Genomic DNA, 16853 nt, shown 5'->3' with positions numbered 1-16853 from the left:
GGTATAATCCCCCTCCACTCCCGCGACCCGCACCCACCTGTCCTCCCCAGGTGATATTGTCGCTGGTTGGCGCTTGTGATCGCCTCACTGTTGGAGACAGCTGGCATCAAAAGAACGTGCAACGCTGCTCATGGGGTTTCCGTTGTACCAGTGCATGTGTCCAGATCTCGGGTACTTGCGTTTGAGGTATGTGTATGTACGGTGTTAGCATTTTTTCTTCTCTCTCTCTCACCTTTCTTTTCTTTCGGTAAGTATAACGATTCTGTTAGGTGTCTGTGATCTGTTAATGTAAGGATTTATTCAAAGGGCTTTTATGACTTTTTTACCTTCGACATCCTTTGTTAGAATTATTTCTTAACGCTTTTGATTAGCGAGGGTTAAAAGTAATACCCAGTGTTAATCAGGTGATAGCTTTGTGTCACATTAAAATGACTCGTTCAGATTTTCCCGGGGAGTCTGTTCAGGTTGATTGTATCCGATGAAAGTTGCAGTCTAATGATTTTAAAACCTTTATTTCTCTCTATTTTTAAGCAGCTTTTTTATTAAAGAGATCGGTGTTTACACCCCATTCGCGTGATTGTTAGGTTAGACATCAAATATTTATTCAGACACCTTTCTATGGAGAAAGGACTTGAAGAATAAACAAATAAAACTATTTTTCTGCGTATCCGTTTACACTCAAGCCTGTTTGTTCACAAATACACACAAAAAGAGAGAAGTGTATAAATGCGGGCTTCTGTTGTTTTTTCATGATTTGGTCTCGTGTATCCTCATTTTTTCCCAGTGGAAGGTCTTCCTCAGTACTCGCTGTCGTTAAACTGTGGTTTAGAAAATTGTAAAGTAACATTTGAGCTGAAGAGGGAACATTCAACGTGAAAGAAGACACTCCTCAATCCCATTTACACCAAGTTTTTATCCTTGTAGGCTGTTGTTGTTCTGCCAACGTGCGTGTATTTATTTTACGAGACAAAGAAATTACAAATTAAAAAATAAAAACAGTTCATCGTTCAGTACACGAAGTAGGTGGAGCGTGTCGGGTCGTCGACTTATCAGCTTCTCATAGCGACTGGTGTGCATGATGGATACACGGAAAAGGATTAAATATTCCTCCGGGGAGGGGGGCATCTCAACCGTTTTTACCCTAAATGAGAGTTCTGATTTGAGAGAGAGAGAAGGCATTATTGTCGTCTGGGATCATGATGTCCCCACACGATGAGGCGAGCACGACGAGGTAAGAAGGGGGAAGACATGTGGGTGGATAATCAGACAGATGTAGGGTGCAAGGAAGGAGGGAAGGATGCATATAGTGTTGCAGTGATGCATTGCGGATCATCAAGCAGCATCGCGTGTTATGATGTGTGAGGGGAGGAGGCTTAAAGGATACATTAGTCAATCGGTGGCTTCTGAAACAGGCCTAGCCAAAGTACCCTCCCCAGCTTTTGGTCTTTGTAATGTGTGGTTTTACATTATCACTGCTACCCCAACACCTCCGCCGGACAGCTTTGCTGCTAGGTGCAACAGGTGTTTTGCCTTGCAGATGCGTTGTGTGATAGGTGATGAAACACTGCCACCCACCCACCTACCCATTGACACCCACACAACACACATCGTCAGCGATTTTTCCGAGTTCTGAGAAGATTGGTTGTGGGAGTTGTTTGTGGAATACCACCCCGCTGTGGCACACAGTTCACAGTCACGTGGTGGCACCAAACAGCAGCAGTCGCATCTCCCAGAGGGAGGAATCGTTTCCCGCGTGATTTGAACATCGAAATGTATGGGTGGGGTTTGGGGTATGAGAGATAACAACAGGCACGTAGATTTACGACTAACTGTGTCTGTTGGCGAGAGATTGACAGAAACGGAGAATTGCGAAATTTATTCTCTCTGCGATACGGTGGGAGAGGGATGGGGTCGTGATATTCGAAGAATTTCGACCAGAAATTTTTTTTTTTTTTTTGTTAACCCCAATGCTGCTTGCATTGTTACCTCTTCTCATCAGAAATCAGGTACATGGAGTTTCTTATAGTTTATGAGAAACTAACCACCGTCCTTGCAAACATTCGGAGGTAGCATCTTCGAATGTTTGAAACCCTCACTCCATCTAAGGAGCGACAGACAAATGGACACACACACGCTTCGCATGCCCGAGAGCCGAGGCCTGAACAGAAGGAGAGGGTGATGGAGGGAGGAGAAAATTAGTCGCTGAGTCATGCACGGCATTTACTGACACTTTCCCCGCCCTGTGTGCTGCAAGTTCATTGAGTAGAGAACAAGTGCAGAGGTGACTCGGCCCCACAGGCCACGAGGGGCGATGCCGACGATGTGATGAGTGTTAATAGCCAGCGGGAGTTGCCTTGCTTCTCTGGCACAGCTCGTGAAGGAAGAAAGAGGATAGGAGGACTACAAGCTTCATGTCAACATGGCGTTTACGCTCGGGTGTGTGGAGGCGGAAGTCGGGTGGGTGCGGCAAGACACAGGACAGCTTGACATCCGATCAACGCCTTTCCCTCCCCCTCCCTTGCACCTCCATCTCCACCTAGTCAGGTGCGCGGCGATGATGTTTGTGATGTTTTTACACCATCCTTCAGTTTCTTTCTGCTCTGTGTGTGTGTGTGGGCGGTTGAGGGAGAGTATTGTATCAGATTTTTTTAAATTTACTTACTACTCATCTTAGTGGGGGATATAGGTTTGGGGAACATATAAACGATCTGTCTTACGACTGTGTATCGACTAACTCCTAACTACTCTGTGAACACAGGGGCATTTTCTGTCTTGTCTTAGCGCAGACATGTTTGAAACGAATAAAAGGAGAGCGAGGAGGAAGTTGGGGTGAGGAATCCGTGTACTTCAGCATGGGAGCTGGGTATGCATGCACACGTTTGACAACAGCGCGGTGGTGACACATGTGGCCGATGAGGGGGGAACTGTCGCGCCGAACGCGAGGCGGAAATCGTCGGGTGGCATGCGAGGGTGTTTCTGTAACTTGACTAAAAGCGTCTGTGGAGCTGAGCTGGTCTTGGTGTACGCACGCGCGGGGTGTGAGGGTGGGAACGGGGTGCAGAACGCACGTTCGGCGACAACGACGACGACAGGTGTGCTTATCACACATACCTGCTTGTTTCCTGTCAGCGCCACGTGTGTGGAGGAGGAGGAGGGGAAGGAGGAGGTAGGTCACGCCGCGGATTCGAACTGCCAGGCGTGCGCCACGCGCGTGCTGACGTTGTTTGCCGGGTGTTCGGGGTGTCAGCGATACAGAGCACAAACACAGCCAACGGGGTGAGAGGGCTTGTCGGGTTGACATCTTTCCTGCTGCACATGCAAGTTCTCCTTAGCACCTGTTTAGAGGGCGGGACTAGGCTTCCCGCGACACAGTCTTACTTGCTGATGGGGTAGAACAAACACCATTTACATACCCTCACAACTGTCTGTCGTGTGGTCAGACGGGTGCACGTGCACGACATCCCATACCGAACTCCATCCATGCCCGGTAAGCTAGTGTCAGACCTATAGAAACAAGTACCAACCCTCCCCCCACATGGCATGCAGCCAAACCCCATTCTTAACCTTTCAGCAAACTCTCTCTCCTCCACCATCCACCCTCACCTCACTGTGTAACCCTGAACATGCTGCTAAATTTAACCCGCAACACTTTCGCGGGAATTAAACCCAACAGGTAGACTTGGCTTTTACTAGGACCTCCACCTAACCTCTCCACACGGCTAAATTTAACGTCCTACCCGGTTTATTCCCATGCCTAAACAGGTAAATTTGACGACAGCTTTTTTTTCACACCTTGATAGTCCGAGTTTTTTCTCCCCCAAGACTTGATGAGCTTTATCCCTTTTTTTTTTTTCTTTTGTTTTGTTTTTTTTCTGCCAGATTGTGGATCTCGTGTAAACACGGGCTGCCGTGCATACACATGGAAATTCCGCGAGGAGTTTGGTGAGATTGTAGCCCATCACGGAGCACGCAGTTAAATTGCTGGCCTGATGGGAGGATGGCGAATAATGCCAGTTTCTGGGTGGACGCCGAGTTCGAATCTATCGGTTTTATTATCGACTTTGTAGGGTACTCGCTGCATAATCCGGGTGGTGGTGTTGGTGGTGGAATAAATGAAATATATGACAAGAGTCAGACAAACAGAGGTGTGATGGAATTGGCGGACAGAGAGACAAAGAACACAAACACATGCGCACAGCATGTCGTCAGTGTGGACGCCAGACGCTCGTCGCGCACGTCATCACTGCTGCTGCTGCTGCTGCGCCCACCGGTCGTACATCGCCGCGTCGTGCTGCTTCAGCAGGTCTGACGCATGCGTCGTTACGATCCGTTGGTCGGTTGTCAGAGGAGCGAGTCGAGAAGAGTTTGTGGAGTGTGGTGGGGATGAGAGGGCAGGTGGGTTAGGTCTCCTCCATGCGTGTTTATTACAACGTCGTACACACACACACGTCAGAGCCCAAACGGTGATCTGTTGTTTTTGTTTCTATTTTCAACCCCCAAAATATTAGTCTAGTCGTCACTGGTGTTATTTCATCTAAAACGTGCTGTCTGCAAACGTGCAGATTATTTCTGGAGGCAGACAGATTTTCCCCGCGATTTGAACAGAGACGGTTTGGTTATGTAAAGGCCATCTTTAACAGCCATGACGTCACGTTAAAGGACGAAGCAAGTCAGGTAGTGAGTTGGGCTTACAGTGTACCTGCTGTTCACAGGTAGGACACAAGACAACTAAGACAACCCTCTTAACATTTGTCATAATCTCACCGTTAGACAGATTGCAGACTTGTCCTACATCAGATGATAACAAACTGAAGTTCGGGCTGGCCACGTCTACGTCACTAGTTTTCTTTCCAGAAAGAGTCCGCGAACATGGTCTCCTTGAGTTGGCCCAAAGTTTTGCAACCTCCAGACTTTGATAGGACATGATTCAGAAAGTTAGAATATATCAGTTGATACCAACTTGATGTCTTTTCCCCTTTAAGATGGTAGTGTTGTGTTTCCTGACGCAATGAAATTAATAACCTTTTCTCCCAGGTGTACGGACTCTTAATTCTGTTGTCGCTGCTGCTTGCTACCACCCGACAAAGGGCACACAGTTGTTGTTGGGTTTGGTTTTTTTTTTGTTTCATCATCTTTTTTTCTGTCTGCATCGAAATGGGAGTTTGCAGGCGCCGGCGTTGACGGAGGGGAAAAGGTTGGCTTTCGTATCATAACGGTAATAGGCCTTGAGACCTATTAAATGATTGTGAAGAAGCTTGATCCCCGGCGATGTGAATGTAGAAGGCAGGAAGTGCATACCTTGTTTAACCAGGGGACTCTCACCCAGCCTGCATGCAGTTTTACTGCTGAACACGTCCGTGACACGGGTACGCCGAACACCCGGGGTGGGGTATGGGATGGGGGAAGAAGATAAATCGTTTTGCTTGTACTTGATCGTTGGAGAGGGATGACTTGTAACGTGCCGGTGAGGACAAATTGTTGAGTTGACTTGAGGTGGTGAGAGAAGGGAACAATATTCTGAGTCTGTGTTGAACACATTGGTTTATTGAAGGTGAGTAAAGACATGTGCCACTAACCAGGTTCATGTTGAGAAAATGCCGTTGAACGACATGGGCTTTCTGAAATAAAGTAATGCAGTTTTTTTTTGTTTTTTGTTTTGTTTGGTGGGTGGGAGTAGACAGGACACTTCTGCGGGAATATTTGTGTTCCAAAAATCTAGCTTTTTGAAATAAGAATTTCAGGCTCTGTCTGTCTCAAAGCACATCACGAGGCATTAACTTGTAAAATTAGTGACCTTCGGTGCAATAGAAAACAAGCAATTAAGTAAAACAAAATCATCTATGAAGTAAAATGTAAGAACCAAGTGCAAAACTTCGGTACGAAGAAATTTTATTTGGGAAAGGGAGCTGACTGCATTCTTTATTCAAGTTTTTTTTTTTAACTGAATACATGTACATTTGTTTTCAAGAAAATGGATCATCGGTAAAAATTTTTAACCCTAATTCTTTTAGCAATTAATTGACAAGAAGTATGTGAAACAGTTTTACGGAAGGGATGACCAACCCTCGGTGCCGACATAATTTGCGAGTTTGAGTGCGCTGATGCTGATACAGGTCGGAGGGATGCGGTCAGATAGTGTTTTCTCCAGATGTTTGGCGGGGCTCAAACTGTTTCCTGTTGCTGTTTTATTCGTTTCTTTGAAGCTGAATCGAATGTTTCCTTCGCTGGCTCACTGCCCTCCAGACGGTGACTTTGCCAGCTGTCTCCACCGAGGGCTTCTGTTGCCATCAGTGAAGGAGGATCAGTGTCAAGGACATCATCTGTCTTCCTCACCTTGTCATTCACTCGCTTTTATCAAGAAAAAAGAGAGGGCGTGCCTCCTCGAACAAATGACATGGACATTGTCAGCTTTTTTAAAAGAAATAAAACTTTGGACTACTTCATATTAGGGAAGCGGGTTTGCTCTTGTCTTGATGACTGCCATCAGTGAAATCAATATCTTTTAGATGTAATCAGTTTTGCTTATGTAATTTTTTCTGGAGGTGATTTCTTTTGAAAGTGAAATTTAAATTTTATTTTCCTCGTAGTAAAGCCAAGCTAGGTTAGTTGAAACGTGTTCCGCAGGATGATAATTATGGTTTATAGAAGACAAAAATGCCTGCAACATATTTTACATCTCGGGCTACATTTTCATGCACAAAGTGTTAGTACTGAAGCAAAAAACAAAAAAAATCACACAAACAAAAAACCAAGTACATAAACAGCAAACTTGTAGTAAATAAATCAGGGACAGGGAAGTAATCATAGATTTCACGTGACCCGTTAAGCGCGTTCTGATTGGCTTATTTATATTTACATTTATTTCGGACTTTTAAAAAAAGAAATGGACATGCGAGCTTCGAACGATACAGTAGGTATGCAAATTATTGTTTTCTGTTAACTGCAAGTCTGGATTCCCTCCAAAAGAACATAATAATCTACGGTTCGCCTTTATTCTCTCGCCGACAAAGACAAGTCAGCGCGAGACCTTGACCTCGATAGTGTGCCTCTAGAGAGGCGAGATGTCAGTCGGCGTGACAATGACACCTGCCACGTCAGTCACCTAGGTCACGTCTGTCAGCGACCTTTGTGTTGTGACGCCATGGACGGAGGTTGAGAAGGTAGGGGGAGTGTCCAAGACAGGCAACTGCGTGCACTTAGACTACCGTGGGTTATCGCGCGCGCGCGTATGTGTGTGTTCGTGTGTGTGCTTGTGCGTGTGTGTGCGTGCGCGCGTGTATGTGTGTGCGCGCGTGTGTGTGTGTGCGCCTGTGTGTGTGTGCCCGCGTGCTTGTGCGTGTGTGCTAGCTCGTGTGTGCGTGTGTGCAGCAGATGACGGGGCGCGGGGCAGACGAGAGAAAGCCCGCGTGTTGTCGTCAGCGGCAGACGACGCAGGGAGGAGGAGGAGGCGGTGAGAGGTCCCCCCAGGTCCTTGCGCAAGCAGAGGCCGCACGCACTTTGGCTGGCAGCTAGGAGCGTGACGTGCAGTTGTGTCTCGGGGTTAAGTCTAGACAGCTCGATAATTAATCCGCGCTCTTTAATAAACAGCTGACAGCGCTTTCTTGCCCTATTTCTTCTTTCTCTTCTCCTCCCTCTCTCTCTCAATTCTCGCGTGCGGAGACTTGGAACCAACGGACTTGCTTGTTTAGTTCATCTCTGCCGTCCTCTTGTAGACCATGGCATCTTTTGAGGAGGTGGACTCTAAACCCTCGTGTACACCATGACCACACGACGGCTAACGAGCAGCTAGTGCCCTCTGTTGTCGTGGCACTTGGCACTGGGGCAGGGCAGGTGTCTCAATCACCAGTCGACTGTTGGTGGCGACCGTGCAGGGCAGGACTGTTTGAAGACAGCTTCTGCTTCTGTCGCTTCATGGTCACTTCATGAACACTGAGTGAGGAATACATACTTCAGCTTTACGATTCACCGCTCTCTCTTTCTCTCGTCTATCCCTTCTTTTTCTTTCTGATGCCCTGAGGGAGTGAGGTAGCAGCGAACTGAAATTGCCGCACTTAACCCAGTTTTACACCTGTACGAGGGGTCACACCAATGAAAGGGTAAAAATCTCGTGTTCGCTGACTAAGCCAAGAAGAAGTTGAAATCTTTCTCCTTTTCAAATATATTAGGGTATAAAAAGAAACGCTCTTGATAACAAAATAGTCCAAAGCTTAGTCATTGATTCAGCAGATTTATTCTCCCTTTGGCGAGGAATGACCGGGAAGGAATTATCGACGAGGATGGATGTCTTACCTGTAGGTGTGTTCACCTGCTATACCTCTGTGTATGGAATGGAAATTACAAACACTCAGGCATACAGTAAAAGTTGGCAGATACCCTTGTTTAGAACATTTTTATTCGGGATATATGCGTGTGTGGTCCGGTGGGTGAGCTTTGTGTTCAAATGTGTGAGGGGAGGGGTGAGGAAGGACTTAACCTAAATAATAATGATAGGAGAGGTGATGTGACAAGACTGTAACAGCCATCTGTCCTACCCGTGTGTGTAGCGCTCATGTGGGTTGGTAGAGAGCCTGATACCCATGTCGATTATGTCGCCATGCTCGGTGGTAGATTCAAAATAAAAAAAAATGACGGTGGTGTTATTATCAGACAAGTGCTGTCAGATGTCGCACAATTTGCCGTTAAGAAGGCTTTTATATAAAGGAGGGAGGTTCGCCTGACTGCAGATGGGGGACGCGCGTTGGGGAAAATCGACTGTCAATCCGCTGTGATGCTGGTATTCTTTGTTTGTCTTCATTGTGTTCTCCATTCCATCTGTTATTTTAGATGAGTTGTTATTGGCCTTGATTTAAGTTTTATATTTTAGCTGGGTTTTTTAAAATGCTTAGTAGGTTTTTTACTATTCTTTAAGTGTTCAATCTGGGCTCTGACTGCAGGGTTAGTTCCGATTCAGGTCACACATTCGTAAATTTATGATGGTTGCTGGTGCTGAAAGTAATTAAATTTTTTTTTTCTATGAATAACTTTTTTTTACATTGCATAATGTATTACAGAGCGCCGTTAAAAACATAATCCTTTGTTAAACATTTGAAAAGGGGGATTTCTAAAAAGATTTCCGCATTCCACTTTGCTACTCGAGTTCACGCCCGCTTGTAATTTTGTTTTAAATGAAAATATATTGTCAGACACACTTTTTATTCTGTAGTTTGCTTTTGATGTTTCCACTGTCACCATGAGTAATGTGTGGGGGTTCTTTTTTTCAGATGTGGCTGAAATTATTGTGAAAAACTTTTTGTGTTTGATTTTGTTGGTTTTTTTTCCCCCATCTGGGTTCTAGTTTTCTCTAAAGGTTTCCTAACCGTCTAGCTGTTAGAAACTTCCCATCTTTACTCGCCACTCCCACCTCTCCCTGCCATCACCACCACCACTAACAACAACAACCATCTTCTCCAGGTGCTGGGAATGTTTATGCTTGGTCTTTCAACTCCGCTCTTTGTATGTGCGTCTGGCAGTTTGAATGGGCAGGCGTGTGTGGAGTAGAGTTCAGCTTGCTTATCTGATGTTGAAGAAGTAGTATCCGATACCAATAACAGTTCAAAACAAATCACAGATTACTGTTTGAAATCCTTTTTTGTGGCTGTGAAGTTTAAGAACAGTGGGGAAAAATGGGATTTACCATAGCTCTGCTTTGCTTTTTCCCAGCGAAGGTTTCGCGGAGGGATTAGCTGTGATGTGTTCAAAGGGACCGTTCGTTTCTAGTGAAGAGACAAAGCTGGCTACGACCCCCATCCTTCAACCGCAATTCTCTGCCCCTCCACTACCACCACCACCCTCAAACCCCTTTGAATTTCATTTGTGGTCAGCAACGAGCACGTGTGTGGTCGAGTGCGTGTGTGTGTGTGTGCGGCAGGTCTTACAGATCAAAGCGGGAGGTCAAGGTGAAGGTGCCGGCGGTTGTTGCATGGCTGTGCATGTGGCTGTTAGGGTTCTTACGCACGTGCGTATGACGTAAGCAGGGGAGGTGACGGTTGGATGTCCTTCCTTTTTTCCCCTCGTTATATTTTTTAGAAGAGATTAATTTTTGTAAATATCAGGTTTATTGCTTCTTTCATCTAAAGTGTGTGTGGTGTCGTTCCATCCCGGTTGTCACCTCACAGTTCACACACACGCAGATGTATTTTTTTTCTGCCTCTGATCTGAATTATAAGACGTTTATCATGTTATCCAGATTTATACCAAATATTATTTTGCAGAAGGTGGTTTTTCTTTTGATTGTGGATGTGTTTACATAATACAGCAACAGACCCTTCCAGAACAGATTGGACGCTTGTGAGTGTGCGTAATCTTTTGGGGAGGCTGTTGTGGGGAGGGGAGTGCGTTCGCTTCTCAAGAAGAGAGGCCTGGGGTGTACCAAGGGCAGCTTGATGCTTTGCTGCATGCATGCAGTCGTCAACAGCTTGGCTGCCAAAGGGGTTGTGTTTGTGTCTGTATGTAGATGGGATGCACGGTCATGAGAAGGCTAACCCGGGTGCTTTTGGTTTCAGGTGCTGTACCCAGGATGGGGGCCGATCCCTTGGGCTAGGAGACGCCGCGGCCGACGGCCCGCCCACCCTGTACAAGCTGGACCTGGGATGTGAGGCCAAGGCAGGCCTGAGGTGCGGAACCGGGGTGGGCAGCTGCCTTTGCCACCACTCCAGCACCCAGGAAGTGTGCGTCTCGGCCTCGCCACCCGACCTCCAGCCCCACCGCGGCGGTGGGACAGCCGAGGACGCCGCCTGGAAGAAGGAAAGGGACTGTGGCAAGAGCGAGGAGATGGGCGGGTACGATACCCCCAATTCCCCCCTCCATTGCCCGTCCCCGCCTCCACCCCGTGCATGCACGCCACTGCCATTCCCCACTCCATCCCTCGGGACGGACTCCTCGCCACACCTGCTCACCGGCGGGGGCGGCAGCAGTAACACATCAGCCTCATCTTTATCGTCTTTCTCTTCCTTGCCCTCCTCGTGTCCATCCTCGTTGTTGTCGTCGATAATTTCCCCGTCAGCTTCTCTCGCCTCTCTCTTTGGGGTGTCCCGAGCTCTGGAGCCACAGCACCACCACTATCACAATAACAACAACCATCACTATCACCACCTCAACAACCACCACAACCACCACCACCACACCAACAACAACCTCCTCCACCACCATCACCACCACCACTACCCGCCGCATCCGCTGGAATCCAGCTCTCTTATCGGCAGCAAAGACAAAGGCAGCAACAGCAACAATAGCAGCAGCAACAACATCAACAGCAGCAGCAACGACGCTGCCAAGGACGGCCAGACGTCGTTGTCATCGTCGTCATCAGGCGCAGCCTCCTTGGGAGGCACCACCACCACCTCTGCCACCACCGCAGCTCCGTCGTCAAGCAGTGGCACCACCAGCTCCGAGCCGTCGCCAGCATCCGCAGCAGGCGCGGAGGAGACGGCCGTGGCGTGCCAGTGGAAGACCTGCGGGGCGGAGGTCAGCCCCGCGGACCTGCTGGAGCACCTGCGGCACGTCCACGTGGACACGCAGTCAGGCGGCGAGACCTTCGTGTGCCAGTGGGCGGGCTGCAAGGTGGTGGGCAAGGCCTCCTGCTCCATGTCCTGGCTGGAGCGCCACGTCGTCACGCACAGCGGACACAAGCCGTACAAGTGCATCCTGCCGCACTGCGGCGCCCGCTTCCCCTCGCAGGCGGCGCTGCACCGCCACGTCAACGCGCACTTCGTCACGCAGGGACCCGCCACCGCCAACCGCAGCAGCCGCCCTCGGGGGGAGGAGCCACGGCCCGCCTGCTCCGAAAGCGCAACAAGCTACGGAGACGCCGGCCACAGTGTGGTAAGCAGTAATCCCCCTACCCTACCCAGTTCCTCACCTATTCCTTCCTCATTTTTTTTATTTATTTTATTTGTTTGTTTTTCTAGCAACTTCAAAATAGAATTTAGGGAGGTCCAGCCTTATCCTTTGGCCTTGGCCTTGGCATTCCACTTGAATTCTCGTAGACACGGTTGACTGCTCTCGACAAGAGCGAAGGTGGTCGGCAGGTTACAGCTCTGTTGTTCGTGACCATTTTAGAATATTATTCCCTAGCGAACAGAAATTTCTAGAAAACCACTATGGTGCTTCAAGAAAGGCAAGGGCAGAGTTTGTCAAACACAGTTTTATAAGGTAGCACAGTCAAAGGGTTAGTTCTGCTCGAACTTGTAGCCGAAGATTAGACACGGTGGACCACTTACGCTCACTTTCTCCACTTACAACTAATAGCCGTTGTATTCTTTTTAGTTTTAAACCATTTTTACCTTAAAGCTGGACGGGTCGACTTCTTATTGGAGAACCAAGGGCCAGACAAGCATCTATACACCACTCATCGACCAGGGTATCAAGGATGTCTTCCATTCCAGTGTTTCGCAACTTTTAATTTTGGTATCTCGATGGACAAGAACACTGAATAATGTCCACAAAGCTGGTTGTATATCAGAAATCGTTGACTAGTCTATGGGACTACAATGTTCCTCGCATGAAAGAGGCGAGCCCTCCGTATTAATAGTGCAACCTTGCTTAATGCAATCTTAATGTCCACGGCCCCGCGCTTTGGAGGAAATGCACGGGCATAGAAACCTCCGGGGGTTGGTATTTGTGGTCTTGTTCAACTGTACCAAAGCTCTTCGTGTTTTGTTAATGAAAACTATGGAGAGGAAATGATTCAGACTTTGTCGAACATAAAACTGGCGACGCAGCGAAAGTAAATGTTTGGAAGCAGCTTGTCCACTCCACAGACGGATGGCTATGGAGAAAAAGTCTTTGAAAACGGATGAGTGAGTATTGTCAGAGCGGAGTCTGACACTGGGGAGTCCGGGGTGCATGTGGAGAGGACAACAACATCCTGTTGTGTGTTATCCGAGAGTCGAGCTGCCTGAAATAGAGCGTGCGACTGCCATGGATGGCGAGGTTGTATAGGTGTGTGCAGCCATTCATTAGCCTTATAGCCACAGTTCCATAGCCAGGTAGCTAGCGCTTGACTTTGGATCGAGGCCTTACCTGTGGCTGGAGAAATCTTCCTCTGCCCACACAGAAGCTGGTTTATCAGGGAAAGTAGAAAGGCAGCGGAAGAAAAGTTCCGTCTACCTCGTGCCGTGCCTTTGTCACTGTGAACCACTTACGTTCATAGCCCCTCGGGGACTCTCGTACCTTTTATGAAAAAAAAAATTTACAGACAACCTTGTGATGGAGAATGACTGCAGCGCTATCACACCCACGTAAAAACGGAAATGTGTCGCCTGTTTTGTGACATAAAAAAAAAATAGAACTGATATCTTGTCCTCGAAATCCTTTCTTCTCTTCCATCTATTCCCCTCCCTCCATATGCTTCAAACCGTTGGCCTTTTCCGCCAGTAATACGTGTTTGTTTATTTTTATTTTTTGTATCGGCAAACGCATTAAATTCTGTGGGGTTTGTTTACCTTAACATGCATCCTGTAAATGATCGGGAGTCGACCTCGACAAGCGTCACGTCACAAAAACTTTAGAATAATTCAGATTAAATTTCGTTGGACCTACACGGAGCTGAAAGAAGCTAATACCGTGCATTTGCTAGCGTGTGTGTGGGTGTGTACGAGTCTTGGGTAACTCGAGCGACCTTCCCCCTGCTGTGACGTATCAGCGTCCCACTTTACTCGTGTGTCACGTCACCGTCACGCACTAATGTCCTAGTGTGCGTCACTACCTTCAGGTCCTGTTATGAGACATGTCTTGTGTTTCGTGCTGTGCGGCTGTGTGTAGAAGATTTACCTTAGTACTTATATGTTTTCTCTCGACCCGGCTCGTGTCCTTGTTCAGCACGGTTCTCTGCACTCTGTCGTTTGGTGTTGGTGTTACCTTCGTGTTTGCTTGTCGGGTGCTGAAAGGGTATCCTTGTGAGGAGCTTTCTTGATTAATTGCGATGCTTTTCTAAGGCAGCTTGCACTTTTGCAACTGCTACGCGGTCATAATGTATCTTCTGCTCTTTCCTTTGTATTCTGTTTTACGAGTGTGTGTACCTGTCTCTTTCTGTGTGTGAGATAATTTCTTTCAGGTACAAACATTGCTGCTTCAAAATCCATCTGGCTGTCACCAAACCCAACACACACACCTTGCTTCCTTCTTCAGTAATTTGCGGCACTCATGCCCACCCCTGATATCCATTTTCGATGCCGATGTCAGTGTTATTGATTGCATCTTCTTAAAAGATTTTTATAAAGCAATATGAAATGCGCAACAAACGGAACGAACATGCATCTCCTTGAGAGAGAGAGAAGTGAAACACTTATGATGCTGTGAAGACCTACTGAATAACAAACCCTTGATGTGTCGCCATGATGACCCACTGAACAACAAACCCTTGATGTGTCGCCATGAAGACCCACGGAATCCTCAGCACTGGGACTGGATGCCTGTGAAGACCCACTGAACCAGTGCCAGATATTGTATCGACAGAACAGTCGTTTGTCCAGTTTTGACATTTAGTGAGTTTTTGTGTGAGTAACGAGAATACTCAGTGTTATCACCACTCACTTGTCTCTGGAGCTCACGAGATGGGAGTAGTTGTTGTTGTGACACGTTTGACTGAATCACCATGGTACACCATCTGCTAGGTTGCCTTTCTAGACTCTAGTCAGCCGCTGCTGTATATGGGTGGGTGGGTGTGGGGTGGACTAGCCCGTCGGGGGGTAAGAACTGATGTGACTCACCACGAGATACTGATGTAGATTTATGTAGCCCGAGCCACCCGACTGGTGATGACTGAGCACCACGCACCAAAAAGCTGAAAGGTTTTGTTCCAGCGCTGTGTAATGTGGAAGAGAGGAGGAGGAACCTGCTTAAAGGAAGGGGGGAAGACTCAAGTGTGTGAACGTGCACCCTAAGCTGAAAGAAAGAAGAAAAAGCAAAGTTACACGGAATCTCTCCAACAGATCTTTACAAAGCACGTCGGATATAGTATCTGCTAAAATATAAGCCAGTCACTTGCATTGGGGTAGGCTGAAGGGGGTGGGCAGGCTGCATCTGCATTTTTTTTCTTGCTTTTCGCAGGCTGAGTTGAGACCTAACGATCCTGCTAGTGCCCCGGCTCTGAATGTTTCTTTGTTCGCGACAGGAACCTGCCCAAGTGTGGGTGGTGTCGCTGCAATATTAGTGAGCACAAAAGGGGGTGGGGAGGAAAAACACGCATGCGTGAAGGGAGGAGAGAGAGATCACGAAGAGTTCATCACATGTTTTTTCACAACGTGTAAGTAGAAAGTGAGTTTGTACAGCGTGTCAGCGTCTGTAATTTGTACCCCCTTCCTTGAACTCCTCCCCTCCTACTTCACCACCCCGCCTCTTCATCATCACCCCCAGTCAATCCCAACCCACATTTAGTACTTTCTAGTCTGTCTTGTCACGCTTCTGAAAACCCTTGTTGCCCGTAGGCTTGCGCGCTCTCGTCAAAGAAAGAATAAACAGAAATGGACCCAATATTTATCAGTTTATTCATGCCTGTGTGTGTTGTTTTATCTCATGGCCTGCCAAATCATGCTCAAAGAGTTCCTTGAGCATCAGTTTACCGTTTATCTCCCCCCCTCCAGAAAAAAAAAATAAAAAACAACCAGAAACAAGCCTGAGATTTGAGCCAAGTATCTGTTCAGCTTCCTTCTTGTCTTCCTTCTTGCACCCTCATGCTCCGCTCATCGATCGTTGCACTGTTAGCAATCGGAAAAGTTTCATTTTCATAAAGACACGATCCTGTTTTCCTCCCAAACCGCAGTGCAACAGAGGGTGGGGTGGGTAAAAATGGAAAATGTACTCGTAGAATTTTGAGGTGTATAATTTGGTCAGAAACAAGGCCTCGAGGCAGTTTTTTTTTTTTTTCTGTGAACATATCCAGGTAAATTTCCATCGTTAGTAAAGGTCTTGTCTACTTTTCTGGCTTTTTTTTTTACCCCCCACCCATGTGATGGCCTTGTTATCAGACGTGTCTCCCAGCTCCACCCACGGCTGAGGTCATTTTCACCTTCTCAGTGTACTCTTACCTTGGTGTCCTTAGCTTACATCGACCAACACGAGAAAACGATTTACTAGCACGACTGTGTGCGTACAGTAGGATTTTCCTAGCTAGTGGGGGAATGTTTGTATTCTACCATTTTATTTTATTGTTGTGTTAACACCAAAAAAAACAACAACAAAGCAACAAACAAACAAAATCACGAGCTATTTGAGGTGTGTTGACCTGGATGGCCGTCTTGCGCGTGTTGCCAAGTTCACGCTAAGTTGTGAACAGTCATCGGCAGTTGTTTGTTTGAAGGTCTGCTTGTGGGTTGTATCAGTCTTATCACCAACTAATATCCCTGGACTGCTGGTAGACGATTTTTTTTTCTAGTTAACTGCTACAACGAGGCGTGATTCCACAGCTTCCGGTTCAGTCACATTCTTTGTTACGGCTCGCCGAGACTAACAGCGGAGAACTTCGTTGGTCTCGGCAGACAGACACCTATGCACGTCCACGGTCTTATCAAAGCAGACACCGCGATACGAAGATAAATGCAAACTACAGTTGAATTGAGCACGAAGCTCGCCTCCACACAGACAAGTTCATATTCAGTGCATTCTGTAAATAAATTATTCTTCATTCTTTCATCATCATCGATTCAACATCGTCGTCGTCTTGCTAACTTTTCCTCAGCTTTCATTCACTAGCACGCGCACGCTTTCTCTCTCTCTTGCACAGAGAGGCCGGAGGGAAAGAAGAAAGACACAAAAATGCTTTCAAACGTGTTATCTTTATTTTTGAGTATATAGATGATACCTAGACTATTAGCACG

General features: G+C 47.2%; 1 protein-coding gene across 1 annotated transcript in view; it reads left to right on the top strand.

The window, feature by feature from the left end:
• The window catches only part of LOC112566315 (zinc finger protein jing-like), a 59951-nt gene that overhangs the window by 28116 nt on the left and 14982 nt on the right, over window positions 1-16853 (top strand). The window contains 2 exon segments of the mRNA XM_025242411.1: window positions 10542-11709; window positions 11712-11859. Of these exon segments, the coding sequence (XP_025098196.1) occupies window positions 10542-11709; window positions 11712-11859 (1316 nt within the window).

Source organism: Pomacea canaliculata, linkage group LG6 (assembly GCF_003073045.1).
Source record: "Pomacea canaliculata isolate SZHN2017 linkage group LG6, ASM307304v1, whole genome shotgun sequence".
NCBI classification, from domain to species: domain Eukaryota; kingdom Metazoa; phylum Mollusca; class Gastropoda; order Architaenioglossa; family Ampullariidae; genus Pomacea; species Pomacea canaliculata.
Note: the sequence above shows the minus strand (reverse complement) of the source record. Positions and strands in the feature narration are given on the sequence as shown.